The sequence below is a fragment of the Megascapheus bottae genome, chromosome 1, assembly GCF_031878675.1.
Source record: "Megascapheus bottae isolate mThoBot1 chromosome 1, mThoBot2.hap1, whole genome shotgun sequence".
Classification (NCBI taxonomy): Eukaryota; Metazoa; Chordata; class Mammalia; order Rodentia; family Geomyidae; genus Megascapheus; species Megascapheus bottae.
The window spans coordinates 58,623,760-58,642,670 of NC_143509.1; the positions used below are offsets into that span (position 1 = coordinate 58,623,760).

Below are 18,911 nucleotides of genomic sequence, written 5' to 3' on the forward strand. Positions count from 1 at the left end.
TTTCACTGGCCTTAGAGAGGCCTGCACCAGGCTTATATATTCTAATCCTCCAAGTCTGTTATCACCTTAAAGCAGCTTTTGCTTTTGGCACTTGGATTGTCAACTGCCACATCCTCTTCTTGGTAAGCTTCCTTATGCATTAGGTACCTTATAAATATTTATTGGCTGTCTTATAAATATTTATGAAGGAAGGAAGGAAGAAGGAAAGAAGGAAGGAAGGAAGGAAGGAAGGAAGGAAGGAAGGAAAGGAAGAGAGAAAGAAGAAAGGAATTAGTTTAGGACTACAATAATGATTGGTCTTTGAAAACTAGAAAACAACATTTTGTTCTGAGTGTTAATCTATACAATCAATCCATAATGGATCAAATCAAAATATGTGAAGTCATCTTAAAGTAGCAGTATAGACTCTCAGTCAAATAAGACTTTATATTTGTGGTGATCAGACTTGACTGGTGACCTGTGTCCTTTGAGATCCCCTAAAACATTCAGATTCTGGATGCCTTCACAGACCTTATGAAGTGAATTTTTCACACAACTAAACAACTTGGTCTTTTTGTTGTTTCACATTTTCTGGTGTTTTGTGGGAACCAGCCTCACTATGTCCCACAGACTGGCATTGGAAACCACCACTGCAGGAGTCTGACATTACGGAAAAGCAATGTGACCTGAAGACTGGCTACTGAGGGATTCTTAACATGCTCTGGCCCATGTGAGCATGGCTCTAGAATGGGGTTCCCCCAAACAGCAAGGGTGCCCGAGACATCTAGATCACATGTAAGGGTCAATTCCCAAGAAGGCCTCGAATGACCAAGGCCTGATAAATATTGGAAACTTCTCCTATCCCTGCCAAAGCTACTTGCTCTCTGAGCAACCTTCTGGTGATCTCTCTCTCCACAGAGCAGGCCTACAGGGAGAAAAGGGGCAAAGGCAGCCAACGTTTCCCACTGTAAATTAATAAAGTGGCATGCAGGTTATACATCATTCTCTTGTGGGTTAGCATGAGTCAGCAGCCTCAAGTCTGCTCAACTCCCAGTCTCTGCCAAGATCAAGTGCCTGATACTGCAAAGTTGAGGTCTTGACCCTGGAAGCACACTGTGGAACACTTGCACACGATGCATACTTTATTGAGTGTATGGAATGGCAGGGAGAGGGGAAGGGTCATATAAGGTTCATATAAAGATCTTAAGAAGGGCTGGAATCACAGCCCTTGGAGGCTGAGGCAGAAAGATGGGCTACACAGTGAGTTACAACCTCATTCCCCTCCCCAAGTCTTTTTCTGTTCTCAAAAGGATTCTCATGTGTTGGCTCATTTGACACATGAGGCAATCCTGGGAGGTAGGAACAAAGAATCTAAACACACCATCACTTACATAAAAGCCAAAGGGAATGGCACAGCTGGGACCAGACCCCATGCCTTTTGAGTCTCATACGTAGTCTTCTTACTTTCTCTCTTTTAATAAAGAAAGTACCCTAATGAAACCCCTAAAGGAGCACTGGTAACATCTGAATGGGACCAATCGAATGGAGTTTTGCATGTGTCAGGAAGGGACTGGGTTAAGGGCACAAATACAGAAAGACAAGTTGACAGAAGAGCAGAAATCAGAGCAGAGCTGGTAATAAGAAAGCATATTTCATTCTTTGTTCACCAAAGAACTGGGGATCAGTTCAATTTAACAAAACAGATGGTTAACTGAGTACGTACTACTATGTGCAAGAGCTCTAAGTGCTATCAAGAGAAAGAGAGAGGGGGGAGGGAGAGAGAGAAAAGAGGGAGGGAGAGAGGAGAGAGAAACAGGTTCAAACTCAGGGCTTGTATTTGTTAGGCAAGTACATACCACTGAGCTATGCCTCCAGCCCAGTCCTTTTTTGGCTTGTAGCCAGGCCAGTCATGGATCACAATCCTTCTTCTAGCTGATATCACAGACATGTATGTGTATTGGGGAGAGGGGTTCTCCTTATTTGTTAAGATGCAGTCATGATAACTTTTTTCTTAGGCTGGCCTTGAACCTCTGTCTTCCTGATCTCTGCATCTGGGGTCACAGGAATTACGAATGTGATCCATTTTTAAATGTGCATTTTGTTGCAGTGAGGAATGACTCTGATATTATCAAAGAGCGCCATTTGCAACCATAAGGGAAGGGAAAGCGGAGAAGGGAAGAGGCTGAGGGTAACTAAGACCATTTGGAGATTCAGGCTTACTGATGACATCAGGAACAGATATTTGTCCAAAATCCTTCTTGAAGAAGTTAAAAAAGGACATCATATTCTCCACATTTCCCCTTAACTGTATTTTATCTTGGTGCCTTAAGTTCTCTGTGACTTCACTACTGAAGCTTCCCAAAAATGAATTGTAATTTAAAAAAAAATGCTTTATACAATCACTTGAAAGCAACATCTAGCTCTCCAGTGTCTGGGAATTGTGGAAAGCGTAGTGTCGAGAGCTTCTTCTGTTTCAGGCACAGGTTCAATGTAATCGGCAGCTGGGCTAGGGGGCCCAGACAAACCTCCTTAACTAACTCCCACCCACCCTGTATCTCCCTGCAGGCCTCATGCTTTGCTAACTGGTTGATCTGGTTTTTCTTTCCATACATCTGTACCTTCTGGCGCGTGCACTCTGGGGTGCAAAAGGGAGAGAGAGCGTGCTGCCAGTTTCCTACCCGATGGGTTCATGTCTGGCTGGATCCCACCTCCCCAGCTGATTCATCAAACTCAGTCTATTGAAACAGATGGAACTTCTATTTAGGTATTTAATAGCATGTATTTAAGATACCCTGCTGAGAATCTGATCTGACAGAACCTTGATGAAGTGTTGATGTGCTAACAGCTAGGCTCAATCGGGAAATGACTTCATTCTCCCAAAGGCAGCTCTATTTGAATCAGCTCAACAAGTACTTAGCTGAAGGCCTACTAAGTGTTAGGGCATGCTCAGGATGGAGTTAAAAGAGCCCAAAAAGAGCAGAATGCTTGATGCACAAGTCCTTGGAAGTTTCTGCTGCCTCTGGGGAGGAACAGGACTTGAATGAATGTCTTTGCAATTTTAGAAATACCTTTGACAAGCCTATCAGGCTTGAGGGAATTGAACAAATGAAACAGCTAAATAGGGTAATGGCCACAATACATCCTTCTTTATGGTTTGTTTAGTCTTGATGTCTTTTTTTCCTTGTTTTGTTTTGCTGTTTGTTTTGTTCCTTGCTTTCATGAAACAGGGCCTCAAGTATATAGTCTAGGCTGATGTGGGATTCACTATATGGCCTAACTTGACCTTGAATTCAAAACTCTCCATCCCTGCCTCCTGAGGGCTGGGATGAAGGTGTGTATGACTATGCTCAACTTTCATCTTTTACATCAAGCTTGCATCAAGCAATTCCAGAAAACAAATGACCCTCTATAGTCTCCTGTGATGAGAAAAGTGAAATCTAAGACCTAACACTTACTCACTGTGCTAGTCCACATGCCATGCTCCTTCCTGAAACTATGCTACTGCTCCTTTTACTACCCTACCTATGTGTATTCAAGTCTGATTCTTTTTTTTTCCTGGTCCTGGGGCATGAACTCAGGGATATGGTACTTGCATGGCTTGCTTGCTCATGGATGGTGCCCTACCACTCGAGTCATGCTTCCAGACTACCTTTTTGCTGATTAACTGAAGATGGAGTGTCTCCTACATTTTATCCAAGCTGGCCTCAATCTGTGATCCTCTAGATCACAGCCTTCAGAACATCAGATTTGGCTTCTATCTTTTCACCGAACATTCAGGCACTAATTCTTTCTTTCTTTATAGCTTTTACTGTAACCCCATGTCCTTTGGGTCTTCAGTTTAGTAACTAACAGCATATATTGTCTTGTGTTGTTCTGCACTTTTTGAGGTTTGAGCATTGGCTATTCAACAATATTACAAGCACTTTAAAGGGCAAGCATAATTTATATTTGTTCAGCTCATCATTATGCATAGCACCTTCTTTGCACCAAAGCAGTTTCTGAAAAAAAAAGACTACAAATAAGCAAAGATTCTTGCCTTTATGGAATTCATATACACAACAGTAAGTCCCCATAAATGGACTTCTTAGGGGCTATATAGGAAAATGGGAAGTGGAAAAAATGGAGGAAGGAAGGATGGGAGGTGTGACTCAGCTGGTAGAGCTCCAACCAATAAGCAAAAACATTTGGTATCGAGTTCAAGCCCCAGTCTTGAACCTGAAAAGAAAGAAAGGAGCGAGGGAGGGAGGGAGGAAGGAAGGAAGTAAAGAAGGAAGGAAGGAAGAAAAGAAAAGAAAGGGAAGGGAAGGGAAGAAAAGGGGAGAGAAAAACAAGAAAAATGAGGGCCAGGAGTTAGGTGGAGTGTCCACCTAACATCTATGAAGCCCTAGGTTCAATTCTTCAGTACCACATACTCAGAAAAAGCGGGAAGTGGTGTCATGGCTCAAGTGGTAGAGCACTAGCCTTGAGAGGGCCCAAGGACAGTGCCCAAGCCCTGAGTTTAAGCTCTAGAACTGGTAAAAGTAAAAAAAAAAAGGGACAGTGATGCTGAGTAGGCAACCCAAAATGTTTGCTATAGAACTGCTGGGAAGGCACACTGACCTTGGACCTTCAAGAAATGGAAACTGTAAAATCATGAGCTCACTGGCAAGGTTTAGGGAGGACACAGACAATTGTTATAGGAATATGTCAGAAAACTGTGTCACAGAAAAGGCCCAGATGAAAACAGGGAGCAAGAACAGAGCTGGGTGAGTTAATAACTAGCACAAGATTGGGATAATGGAGTACATAAAAAGCCAATCACAAAGATATAATAATAGATGATAATGGTGATGATAGATGCTTTGAGAGACATGCTGGGAGTCAAGGTGGTCTCAAATGGGCAGCCAGGCAAATACTAGGGTTCCCTTCTTGCACTAGCAGAGTTCTTTGGTACACACACTGAAATGAGATGTGCATGATGGAAAATGGAGGAGAGTCCATTGGAAAGAGATATTGAAACAAAGTTGAGGCTCTGCCCTCATGGGCCCGAAAGGAAGTCTCCATGGGAGAAGACAGTGTAAGTTTACCTTAGAGCCATGTTTCTACCCAAGAGAGGCCACACAGCAGCAAAAATAGCTCTAGCTGAGCAATCAGGAGTCGGGAGTCTCAGCAGTGATTGTATGTAGCACGTGTGATACAGGCAAATCATCCTTCAGGTCTTTCACCTTGGCTCCTCAGCTTCAGAAAAGGCCTGACAATGCTTCTCTGTCTTCCTCAGAGCTAGCTTTATGTGAAGATTGAATGAGAGGGGAAAGCACTTATTTCCTGAAAAGCCCTCGCCTCTGAACTCACAGAATTATAACACTAATATGAGTCCATGGGAAGAGCTGATGTTTAGTGTTTATAGTCTTGCAGACTATCTTCAAGTGGACAAGGCCCACAGGGAAAGTAACTATGGAGAAGTAGTATCTGTGAGTTGATTGGCACTGTCTCTTAAACAAGGCTTGTTGATAAGACTTTCTGTGCATGTGTGCTGGGCCTAGAGAATAGGCACTGTTCCTAAGCATTGTGCTCAAGGCTGGCACACTACCACTGGAGCCACAGCTCTACTTCAGACTTTTTTGGTGCCTAATTGAAGATACGACCCTCATAGACTTTCTTGCCCAGATTGGCATCAAACCACAACCCTCAGATCTCAGCTTCCTGAGTTGATAGACTTTTAATTGAAAAAGCCAGACACCCAGCGCAAATGGGCCTAAAAACAAAATCAAATGTATTGGCTCATGTATTAGAAATAAGTTCAAGGGTCAAAATGAATAGCTACAAGTGTGGCAGGATTCAATTACTCAGATATTATGAGTACAAGCATGTTTCTTCTATCTTGTCTCTACTTTTCTCTATTCATTTTCTTTCCAGACAAGCTGTTCTCAAATAGTGATAAAGAGTGCCTGCCAGCAGCTACCAGACATGCACTGCCACTCTAGTAACCTTTGTCTTATTTCAATAAAAATCCTGAGCTGAGCACTAATGATTCATGCTAATGACCCTACCCACTCAGGAGGCTGGGCTGAGGACTATGGTTTACGATCAGCCTCCTGAGACAAATCTGAGAAGCTCTTATCTCCAACTAACCAACAAAAAAAGCCAGAAGTGGGTGATTGGCTCAAGTGGCAGAGCACCAACCTGAATAAAAAAGCCAGATGAGAAAGCTTGAGGCACTGAATTCAAGCCCTACTATCAGCACAAAATGAAAATGAAATCCTGAGGTAACTCTCATTGCCTGCCAGTGTCCATGACAGACATCACTCTGAGCTGAGAGACATGGACAGAGGAGGGAAGGCAATGCCAACAAGTAGATGGCATGAGGAAGACAGCCAGGACCACCACAGGAAGCAGGGGTAAGAGGCTGATTTCAGAAACCATGATTATGGTGAAGAGGATGCAAGACAAAGGAAGGGCAAGAACCAAGGGAAGATCCAAGGCAATCAGAAATCAGAGTGTCTCTTATGAAAGATGCTTTGTTGGGGTTGGGGAGGAGGGGTGATGCCAGGGGAGTGAGAATCAGGAGACAGGATGAAAGACCTGTGAGTCAGGAGAGAAGAGGACAGCACATTCTCAAATTGTCTTTCTCCATGTATTTTCTGAGCAATAGTCATTTTAGAAGAAAAAGGCAGCCACTGTCTCCTATTTTCCTTCAGTTCTCTGCAAGGTGAGTGATTTTGCTCCTGCTGGTTGTGGCCGCTGTGCGGGTGGAGGGGGTGGGGAAGGCTGGGTCAGGAGGAAGGCGCCAGACAGCCAGACTGATGCTGCAGACATGGACATACATACCCATGAACACTTCAACCATTTCACAGCTTAATGAGACTGTGGAAAAAGAGCAGAGAAAATAAATGATCACTGAAGTTACTAGAAGTAACAGCCTGTCAGAGAGATGTGAAATGTAACTGATATACACCACACAGTAGGCCCTCCCCACCCCACACTAAACATAAAGGCCGGCCCTCTTCTGCTTCCTTTCCACCCTCCTACATACACATTAGACTTGCCCACAGCCACCTAACAGCAGGGAAGGATTCTCTTGGAAAGTTGTCAGAATCAGACCTCCCAGGGAGGTCATTGGCCTGAAATGAAAAGCCACCAGCCTCCCATATTCTGAAGCTACTGCAAGAGGGCTGATTAAAGCTGACTTCATACTGAGCAAACACTGGAAGAGGCAATTTAGTTCCGGATCCATCCTCTAGATGCTAACAATTGCCATCACCGCCTCTATTAACATTGGTACAGTTCCCAGCACACTCGAACAGGAGGTCTTGGCTTCCTTGCTCGCCAGAGGAAGGCACTAACTCACCTCGTGCCCTAGGCTTGAAGGCCTGACTATGTGGAGAACAAAGATCACCGGTTCAGAAGAGAGCACTGGAGGCCAACAAGCAGCCAAATGGTGATGTAGAGTCAGAGTCCAGGACTCCATGGGTTAGAGAAGCTAATTCTTTCAGGAAAGAAAAATCAGAACTTCTGGATTCTGACCACACACACACACACACACAACACACACACACACACTCCTAGTAATCTCTGTTATTATTTTCAGGAAAATGTCTTTAGTCACAAATCAGAGAGTCCCAGATTTCTCTTGGGATTCTCACATTCAAAACAGATATCTGGTTGATAATTCCTTGACTCAAACCCTATTGAATAATAGTCATTGCTTCACACTGCATAATAGGAAAAGGTGTTAGTTTAAAAAGGAAAATACATCAATATAGAGTTACAGAAATTCCTCTCACATTGAAAATAGGTTCTCAAATACTATATACAAGCATATACAGCTGTATTCACAATAGCCAAAAGAGGGAAACATGTTCGTGTAAAGTGGGATAGATAAAGTTGTGGTATAACCACTCTGTACATCACCCTGACAAAATTAAGTTTTAAAAAATAAAGTTACATGGGCTAGGAGTTTGGCCTAGTGGTAGAGTGCTTGCCTAGCATGCACGAAGACCCGGGTTCAATTCCTCAGTACCACAGGCATAGAAAAAAGCCAGAAGTGGTGCTGTGGCTCAAGTGGTAGAGCTCTAGACTTGAGAAAGTCCAAGGACAGTGCTCAGACACTGAGCTCAAGGCCCAGGACTGGTAAAATAAATAAATAAATAAATAAATAAATAAATAAATAAATAAATAAAGTTACAGCATAGACATACAATGAAATATTGTCACGCAGAAAATGAAATATTGGCACGTGATTTTGTGTATAAACCTTAAAATATGCCAAGTTGAAAGAAGCTAGACATGAAAAGCCACAGACAACAGTATAAGGAGCGTACCAACTTTATATGCAATATTCCAAAAAGACACACCTATAAAAACAGAAAGGTGATTGGTGGGTGCCAAGAGTGGGGTGGCAAAAGGCTTTTTCCTGGGTAACAACATTGTAGAAGTATTTTGAATCTGCTGCATGCCACTGTGTTGTCCACTTTTCAATGGTTAGTTTTTGTCAGTGAATTTCACAATTGAAAGCACAAAGATCAAGGACACGGATTTAGCTGACATATACAATTACCCTCTTTCCAGCTGCGAGTGTAGCTCAGGGGTAGAGCACTTGCCTGAACGTGCCAGGTCCTGGGCTTGATCCCTCACACTGCACAATACATACACATCTCCTTCTCCTACCTTTCTTTCTAGCTGATGGTTAAGGGGATCAGTGTGAGGCAATCATCATCATCATTATAATTACAGTAAGACAAGTCAGATTGAGCATGATAAAAAGAAGGTGGGCCTTTGATATCATGAAGGCAGCCATACAGCCACCAATTTCATTGTAAGAAAATAAGACTTTGTGACTTAAAATTGAAAGCAAAGAAATAGCACTGTCGTTGTTCTTTATTAAAGAATGATCTTAAGATAGATGAAGTAATGAACATCGTTGTGCTAGTGATGTTCATTGCAGCACTATTTACCACAGTGAAGATATGGAACCAACCTGATGCCTCTCAGTTAATGAGTGGATCAACAAGATGTGGTATCTATACACAATGGAATTCTATGCTGCCATCAGAAAGAACAACATCGCCCATTTGTAAGGAAATGGAAAGACTGGGAAAAAAATCATATTAAGTGAAGTAAGCCAGACCCAAAGGAACATAGGCTCAATGGTTTCCCTCATTTGTAAAAATTACTACACACCTAGGACTCTCCTAGCAGAGGATTACAATAGCACAAAACCTAGAAATATAAGGCCATATAAGATGAGGCTAAGTAAACAAATGCCTAGGCAAGCCTTGGGTTCGATGCATTTGCTAAATGTATTTTGGTCAGGTGGCTTTGCCAGCTGCTGGGGAAATATCCTTTGCTACAAACTGTGATACTCACTGTCCACCTGTAATCATTTGAAACGGGCAGGAAATACAAAATAACATTTCAGGAATTAGGAATATAAATAATGATAGACATGGAAAATAGCTAATGAAACCCTTTTAAAAGGTTTAAAAATAAAGGGTTTCTCTCACAAGATCTAAGTTATAAACACTTAAGCAAACATAAAGAGGTTCATATGCACGTGTACACAAAAGTATTAACTGAAGTACGGTAGATGCAGGGGATAATTCCAATGTTATTAACTCCTTTGAACAACTAATTTACATCTAACAAAATGAGTACAGGAAGCTGGGGGTGGGGTGGAAGAATGAAGAGAGGAGGTGGATGGTGAATTGCAATCATGTGAGACTGAGCCTCTAATCTCCAATTAACGACTAGAAAACTGAAAGTGGTGCTGTGGCTCAAGGGGTAAGGCAGTAGCCTTGAGCTGAAGAGCTCAGGGACAGCGCCTAGTCCCACGCCCCCACCCCCCAAAAAATTATAGTTCTGATTCCCGAAAGCAAGGAGCCTATTCACAAAGCCAAGCGTACCTTTCTTGTGGGAGAGTAGAAGAGGCCAGTCAGTCATATAGCATTCAGGGCAAAAAACATGTGAATGAAGAATAATGTAAAAAATATACAAAGTCTCAGCTTAATTTTAGTTAGGTTCTAAAATTTATGTGCTAGTGATAGTATATAGAGATTCCTTTCTGGAACACTCGCTTATTAAACATGGCATTTGAAATATGATGTGAAAAAATCAATGTTAATAAAATCTTGTAATAATAAAAGAAAATTAACATAAAACACTTCCATAAAATTCAGAAAAATAAAGAAAAATGATAAAAATAAAGAAAAATGTACACCACCATAAGTTACAGTGAGAAAATTGTTGTATAGCTCTTACATCTGAAGAAAATGTCTTTGAATGAATGCTGTCCATATGGAGATAGTCAAGGTACAAATATGAGCTATTTCAAATATTATAGTTGCCATGTTGAGGCAAAACTATTTCAACAGCACGTTTTCTTGAACTCAAATATCATTTTATTTTTTCAAGAGGTTTAATATTAAAAATTAAGATACATTCTTAATTCCCATTCTGAGTCTTTAATAATAAGCATATATTATACAGTTGTAGTACATCTCAATTTGAACTAATTATATTTCAAGTACTCAAAAAGCCTACATGTAGCTAGTCACTATTTAATGGACAGAGCAACCTTCAATACTTACCACATTCTTCTCTTCATAAACATTAAAGCCAATGGCTCCCAAACTGGAGCTTCTAGCTGTCTAGCTGTGCACTAGAAACTACATTCCAGCACCCCCTACTGAGAGTCTTAGAGTCCTAACCATATTATTATGAATCACAGTGAGCGTAATTAGCTGATTAAAAACATAATTAACTAATCTTCAATTGAGGCTGAAATAAAGTGGTCTGCCTTGGTGGAGAAAAAGTTGTTTCCCTACTGTTAATTCATCTGTCCATCCATTCACATAACATGGATTGAGTTTAGTGTGCACCACAATTAATTCAGTATGTGAGTATTCTGCCTCAGGGGACTTAGTCTTTTTAGGGGAGGGACTGATAGATATAAGCAATGAGATGCTAATAAATTCATTTCCAATAGTAATTCTGCAATAAAACAGGAAACTATGATTGTGAATGAAAGATTGCTTTATGTAAGGAGGAGAGTTGGTAAATAGGTTTATAAGGAAGTGACAGAGGCAAGAATGCACAGAGAATACTAAGAGAAGACCTAAGGCAGGAAGCAGGTTGGCCTATTTGATCAAAACAGAGAATGTCAATGTGCTTAGAGAAGTTAACAGAAAACAGGTCCCAGGCCATGCTGGAGCTGTTGAAAAATGCTAAATTTGTGTGATTCAGAGAAAAATCAATGGATTAAGATCATCTGACTTACACATTAAAAAAAAAAAAAGCCTCTGTATGGGAATGGTTAAAATCTGTGGGGAAATAAGAGTAGAAGTAGGGAGATGAGTTGGAGGCTGACACGATGCCAGGGGATGTAGCTGAGATCAGGGTGGTGGTGGTGAACGTAATGAGGTTAGACTTACAACATACTTTCAAGTTCCTGGCAAGCTCTGACAACTCTATTTTCAAAATTAGGTTATGTGAATACAATTATATTTTGTTTGAGAGGACTTGCTGATAAATACCATGTGGGGTAAAAAGAGGAAGAGGACCAATTTTTGGCTTGACCTTGTAGGTGAAATGGTGGTGCCAACTTACTGAATCTCAAACAGGAGTAAAATTCTTTCCTGTGTCCAGGCCCAGTGAGTGGAGCTGCCACCCACCTAGAAACAGTTTGTCCAAGGCACTGCTCCATCCTCATGCCATAAGCTTTTTTGCTTCAAAATGTTTCCAGTCCCTCCCCACTTTTCCTTCCCCACACGTGTGAGCTGGTCTTTAAGCCAAACTCCCCACCAGCCCTCCGAAATTGGTCCTGGTACTCTTCAAGTTTAACCCTAAACCTAGGAATAATATGACAAATGTGTCCTCTGCTAAAATTGACTGAATGATCTTCCTGAAGAGCTATTTAGTTTAGCAGCATCTACTGATGCTCAAATGGGATGTCCACTTCTACTGATACTTAAATGGGATGTCCTTTGCTACAGTTCACATGTAAAGGCACCTACCTCTGTGATGGTATTGAAGGTGGAAGGTGGTTAGACCACTGGAACACCACTCTCAGAAGGGATCAGTTTGTCACTCAGACTGAGTTCTAAAAAATGTCAGGCATGTACTTGGCCTCTGCACAGAACCATTCCAGTTCTTTGCCATGCTGTGGTATGGACAAGTTGGCTCTTACGTGAGGTCAGATGAGGCTGTCTGACATTGAATTTTCAGCCTCAAACACTGTATAACTAAGTAAACCTCTCTTCTTTATAAGGTATCACCTCCAGTGTTGTGGTGAAGCAACACAACATGTACCCTACTATTTTTTTTGTAATTCCTAGAGATTAATAAAAAAACGGAAATATAAAGTACAACAAACAACCCAACAATAAGGAAATTGTTATATAAAACTCATAAAATTCTATCTCGTCCTTATTTTTACAATTGTTAATATGTATGACCCCATGTTTGTACTGAGGTGGTGTCTACTAGCCTCAAGATGTCTGGGATGATACATATTAAAGTATCAACAACTAAAGAGTGTGTAGGGTAGGGGTGAGGGTAAGAGGAGTTAAGGAAATATAATAAAAGGGGTGAATTTGCCTGGGTACCACTGGTATCTTATACTTGCAATCCCAGCTAATCAGGAGGCTGAGATCTGAGGATCAAGGTTTGAAGCCAGCCTCTGCAAAAAGTTTGTGAGAGTCTGATCTCTACTGAATCACCACAATGCCTGAAGTGGAGCTGTGGGTCAACTGGTAGAGCACTAGCCAAAAAAGCTCAGGGACAGTGCCTAGGCATTGAATCCAAGCTCCTGTACCAGCAAAGAAAACTGGGGAGGGGAGGGGGAAGAGAAGCGGGATGAATTTGATCAGAATCATGTAGGCAACAATCACAGTGAAACCCATTTGTCTAATTAATTTACACTAATAGCAGAGTTTTATCTTTGCTATGAGGTAGTAACTGTTTTGACTGGAGTTCAGTGAAACAAAATAGAATTAAGTCTAAATAAAATATGTATAACACGTAATGTATACATATATTAATATGGGAATTAGTTAATAATATATACTGAAAATGTTAGGAAAATGGACTAACTGCTTTGCCACGTAGGCAAACAATGCACTATGACAGAAATGAGTTGATTTCCCTTAATTATGTCACTCTGTGTGTATATACCAAAGCATCATGATGCACACCTTAAATATGTAATAAAATCATACGTAAATTTGTGAAAAAAAAACTTACTGACAATGTATACTTCAGGGTAGTGAAATGGAAGTGGGTTGGGGAGTTTTTACTAGATACTTAAGTTAGGAAGGTGATAATGGACTTCTGTAGGATGGTATCTGGGGTTGACTGCTGAAACTGGGTCATGTTCTAGGCATGCCTGCTTCTCACTGGCACTGGAAAAGCTGCCTCTTTCTCTGGCTCTCAGAGAAACATAAAGCTCTTTCTTAAGAGAAACCAGTGTGCTTCTCTTGCCCTGAAGGACAGGCCAGAATTAGTTCATTCCTTTAGCTTTCCAGAGGAAAATTTTATGACTTTCTCCCTCTCCCAATCCATTTTGGCTTTACAGGTTTTAAAAGTATCTGTACTTATCTTGTTCTGTTTGCTTCTTTTATAGCAGAAAAAGTGAACAAAATACGACAGTAAGTTTACTGTAGTGCCTGCTTCTTTGCTTCTTTCTAATAGTCCTTTACTGGAGATTTTTAAATAGTAAAAAAGCAAGACTTTAAATAGTAAAAAAATCATTACAATTCTTCTCTTAAAAGATTATCCACACGAAGAAGCTTTAATGAAAGCAAAATGCTAACCAAATGTGGAGTGATGTCAATTATATCCATTTTCTCACTTGTCTATTTTGTATGTGTGCAGTGCTCCTCAGCATCTGCCTAACTCCCTACCATGGAACCACAATTCTATTCTTCAAATCTGGCTTTTGATGTTGTTTAGTACCTGTTTTCTAACCTTGGGACTGAGACCAAGAAAGCACACATGTACTTCTCTTGTGGCCTTGGTGGGAAACCTAGTCATAGAGCTAACATGTACAAGATAGGATAACTGCTCATCTCATCTCAATCTTGAGGCCACTCAGTGTCCAATTTCCTTCAATAATACTAACAGCTATGATATGTTCAACTATACTCCCCTTAGTCATCCATAGTACCTTGGCAAGGCCAGGAATTTAGCCTAATGGTAGAGTGCTTGCCTAGCATGCACGAACCCAGGTTCAATTCCTCAGTACCACATACATAGGAAAAAGCTGGAAGTGGTGCTGTGGCTCAAGTGGTAGGGTACTAGCGTTGAGAAAAGTCCAAAGACAGTGCTCAGGCCCTGAGTTCAAGTCCCCCGATTGGCAAAAAAAAAAAAAATACATTATCTACCACTTCTCCATTAAATAGAGCTGGAAAAAATCTTTGGTGATCCTAGAATACATTATTCATAAATCGGTAGTTGAGGAACTTGCCAGGACAAGTTCTGTAAGATGCCTGCCTCAAAAGTAATGGTGTCTAGATATCTAGTTCTGGGACTAACGTGTAGTTTTCTGATGCAAATTGAGTAATCTCTTGAATGTAATACTCTATAGATTTTTTTTTGGGGGGGGGTGGGGGAAGAGGAGGGAAAGTGCTTTAAAATAAGCGAAATGCTTCAACTTCCAGAGGAGAATGAAAGCAATCTCATCAGAAGCAGGCATGGACAGGTCAACTGCAGCCACAGTGGTTCATTCAACATGATAGTGCAACACGAAAAAGAAAACTAGGTCCTTTGAAGCCATGGTTAGAAAGCTGAAAAACAAGCTGGGTATGGTGCCTCACACCTGTAATCCTAGCTATTCATGAGGCTGAGGTTTGAGGATCGAGGTTCAAAGCTAGCCTGGGCACTAAAAGACTGTGAGACTCTTATCTCCCAATTAACCACACTAGAAAACCAGAAGAGGTACAGTGGCTTAAGGGGTAGGGCAGAAGCCTTGAGCTAAACAGCTCAGGGACAGCACCCAGGCCCAGAGTTCAAGCCTCACTACTGACCAAAAAAAACAAAACAAAACAAAAGCTGAAAAACAATGTTTAAAAGTAAAATAGTCTCACACATAAGAGATACATACAAAAAGTTCATTCCTAGGGCAACTCATTGCCAGAAAGTTTAGATCACACATAATTGCACCTATTAAATGGAATATATGACTAATAAGAGAAAAAAAAGATTTTGGTTTTTTTTTTAATGGGAAGAATATATACATTTTAATTATGCCCCAAGATGTTATAGACCTAGAAATTAAGAAATTTCAGTCAGTATAAAATAGATTTATTGTCAATATAATGGAGATGAAACATCACTGTGTACAAGGCTCAGATACTTTAAAATGCTATCTTACCTCCATGTATGCTCTAAAACATGATAAATAGTTAAAATTACAATGCAAAGAAAAATATTACAAAAAATACAATTGTTGCAGATATTTATATGAAAAGCCTTTATTTCAAAGCTCTGTCTTCAAGGAATAATACCATACTATAGATCAGAACCCAAGTAAACTACTTTTTCTTTTGAGGTTACAATGCTCAACAACACACTGTATGAACTAAAACTTACAAGAATAAAGAGACAAAGCTTTCAAATATGTAAAAGATGAGAACGTGTGAAAGAGAGTGGAATAATCAATTGTTCCAGGCTGATTTCTGCTGGAATGGTCTCCTTCATTTATAGCACTGACAAGAGGTCTGTAAAAGGCTAAAAATGGGACCAATCTCAGCTTCACTGGAAGGATTTTCAAATCAGAACAAACCCAAGCTGTTATAAGGCACTGTTGCCAGTGATTTCCACTCTTTAGCCCTTGTTCTTTTTTTGTTTTTTCCTAATTTCTTCCTAAAGCTTACCAAACATATTTTTGTTTTCTAGCACTCAAAATAATAGAATCCACCTGTTTCATCATATGTAAAGACACTAATTCTGGTTTAAACATCACAAGATTCAGGCACGTCTATCCTTCTGTGTATACAAGTCACTTCCCCCTACGTACTGAGACTAACCTTAATTGGGGAGGGGAGGGAGAAGATCAAATATTAGAAAGTACTTTTCTTAATCAGATTTGCGTACTGGTAGGTTGCTTTGGTTGGTAGCAATATAAGAAATTGTTGACATGTTTGGTCAGAACAGATAAAAAGGATGGTACCAGTAAATTACTGTAATTTATCATGGTAGGTTTTCTGTAGTTAAGAAAAAAATGACCTATGGAGGAGAAAAAGGTATCTTAAAAAGTTAAGGGAAAAACATTAGATAAGGAAACACAACAAAATACAGTAAATAACAATACTGTAGTGATATCAGGAAAGAATTCATATAGCCAACTACCTTTCTGAGAAGAGTCTGGCATGAAAAAAAAATCACTTTCCCATTTTCCTTTGTGCTACATTAACAAGCATTTTTCACAGGACGAGAAGAAGGAAACCACTAATACTCTTTTTCAAAGGTGGGGGTATCTTTTGGAAATGAGCACTGCAGACAGGAAGGAAAGGCAGGGAAAGCTCATTCAAAGAGGTCCTCAAACATGCGCTGTCCCATTGCTATGTATGTTTCTTTCTCTTCTGGTGTCATCTGGGTCACCAGCTCTGGCCGCTGGCTCACTTCACTATAGGAGAAAGGACGGCCAGCCACTGTGACGGTCGGGTCATCTGCTACTTCCTCAAACTCTTCATCGTCGTCTTCATCTTCTTCCCGGTGACGGGCAGTCACAGCAGCAGGTCGGGGTGGAGAGTCATCATCAGACTCACTGGTCTCACTCTCCGAGTCACTGCCATTGGCAGCAGTCACAGGAGCCGCTGTCCCCACTGAGCCAGCTGTGACAGAGGTAGTCTTCTTCTCATGAATGAGGAGTGCACGCATGACCTCCTCATTATCATCAGGCCCCGCCCGGCCATCTTCCCGCTCCTGGAATGTGTCCATATTTATGCCACCTGAGGGTTAAAACCCAGAAAGTCAAGACTCTTACACAGGGAAGAATATTCCTTTATAAAATACACACTTAAATGTATATTAAATGATAATAACAGAAGTAAAAAACCACAGACACCATTACTTCCATTTCTTGAACTGCAGTCCCATAAAATATTAAAAATATTTCTTATAAACTGGGGCTTAATGGCAGCCCAGGGGGTTTATAGGTAAAGTAGCATGGATTTGAATCCTCATTCTTCTCCATTCAAGCTGTACTATCTTGAGCAAGTTATTTACTCTTAACTTCAGTACTTTTACTGGAAAATGGGGTGATAAAAGGCTGTACCTTCCAAGGTTCTGAATAAGAACATATGAAATAATGTCTGTGAGGAGCCAGGCATAGTAGATATTTAAGATGAGAAACCAAAGCATGGCTCCTTACTTTGTTCAGAGTAGAAGTCAAAGGCCTTTCAATGGCCTATAAGGTCCAATGTCATTTACAGCCTCTCCTGATCACTTGCCTCTAAGAGCTGTTGTTCCTTCCCCTAACTCTGCTCCAGCTGCACTTCTTACCTCAGAGCACATGAATTTACCCTTCTGCCTAAAATATCTTGCCTTTAGGTAGCTATACAACACACTTATATCTCCTATAACTTCATTCAAATGTCATCTTATTTCCCTCACTGCACTCATTCTGTAACACAGTGAATAACTTATGTATATCGTTTGTCATCTCCTTTCTAAGGATACAGGGTTAACCATACAGATAGGTATCTTCTTTACTCACTGATATCCCAAATGCCACTGCTACGCACCAAGTATTGATGAGTGAGTCAACAAATGGTAGAGGCATACTCTGAACTCTTTTCAAAAAGATACCTAATGTCAGGAGTAAATATCATTCCATCTCTTACCATTTTGTATGCATAACTTCATGAATACACTTTAGACCAAACACTTTTTTTTCTGTGTTTTGCATTGTGATAATCCCATACTGCCACTAAACACACATAAAAGGGTTAAAAGTGGTGTGTGGAAACGGATTCCTTGAACCAAATATCTAGCATTTCTTAGCTGTGTCATTTTGTTCAAGTCATTCCCCTCCCTCTCTTCTTTGATTTTCTTATGTTCAAAAAGAATAATTCACTGAGTTATTGTGGCAACTAAGTAACATGAAGTGCTTAGTTTGGGTCTGGCGCCTGGAAAAGTGTTACCTACTGTCACTTTCAAGAGAAGACTCTAGGCCAATTCTGGACCTGGATGAGGTGAAAACCTCTCCATTAACACACAAGAAGGTATTAGCCAGACTGCTGGGCATTTAACTCCTAAGTGAGAGACTGGGCATTTAAGAGAGAAAAGGAGGTCAGAGAGAAAAGAGGCTTATGATGACATGGATGCCAAAGAGAGAACTAAAACCAAACTTAACCACTTGAAAAGTAGGTAAACCTACAGGGAGAAGTTCCTCCCTAGAGCTCTGATAATGAACACAAAAGGGTAAGAAATGTGGTGAGTCTAACCACGGATACTACTAAGCAATTCTGGAACTCAATGGCTGAGTTGTAGCAAAAAACGGATGAGTCAAAGGTTGTAAATATGGGCAGCAAGACAGCAGATTTTATATGGACAAGTGCAAGGAGATCTGACTGCAGAAACATCATCTAAAATGTACTGAAAGACAGACACAGCCAGGTGTGGGACAGAACAAGATACTACTTGGATACGATCCATGTTCCCAGGACCAAAGTAACAACAGAATGTCAAGGATGTAAATAAGACATATCATTAATTATTTATATATATATAAAAACAAGATGTACCACTCTGTCATTAGGTCTCAAGTAAAATATATTAGGATTCAATATGGTCTGGAAAAAGACAAAGCAAAAACTAAAGGTCTAGGTAGTTTGTGATAAGGAAATGCAGATCCAAAAGGAATTAGAACTTTCAGTCGAGAAAGGGTATCAATGTACATGAATTAATGTACCTTCTATCTGGCAAATATAATGTAACCCTTCTATTAATTACAA

At 40.5% G+C, this 18,911-nt stretch overlaps 1 protein-coding gene across 1 annotated transcript in view; it reads right to left on the reverse strand.

Moving 5' to 3' along the window:
- Positions 1–15,208: 15,208 nt before the first annotated feature.
- Gtf2e1 (general transcription factor IIE subunit 1) overlaps positions 15,209–18,911 on the reverse strand; it is a 32,496-nt gene continuing 28,793 nt past the window's right edge. Inside the window, exon 5 of the mRNA XM_090345547.1 lies at positions 15,209–16,904. Coding sequence (XP_090201673.1) covers positions 16,477–16,904 — 428 coding nt within the window. The 3' untranslated portion in view covers positions 15,209–16,476. The remainder of the gene's footprint in view (positions 16,905–18,911) is intronic.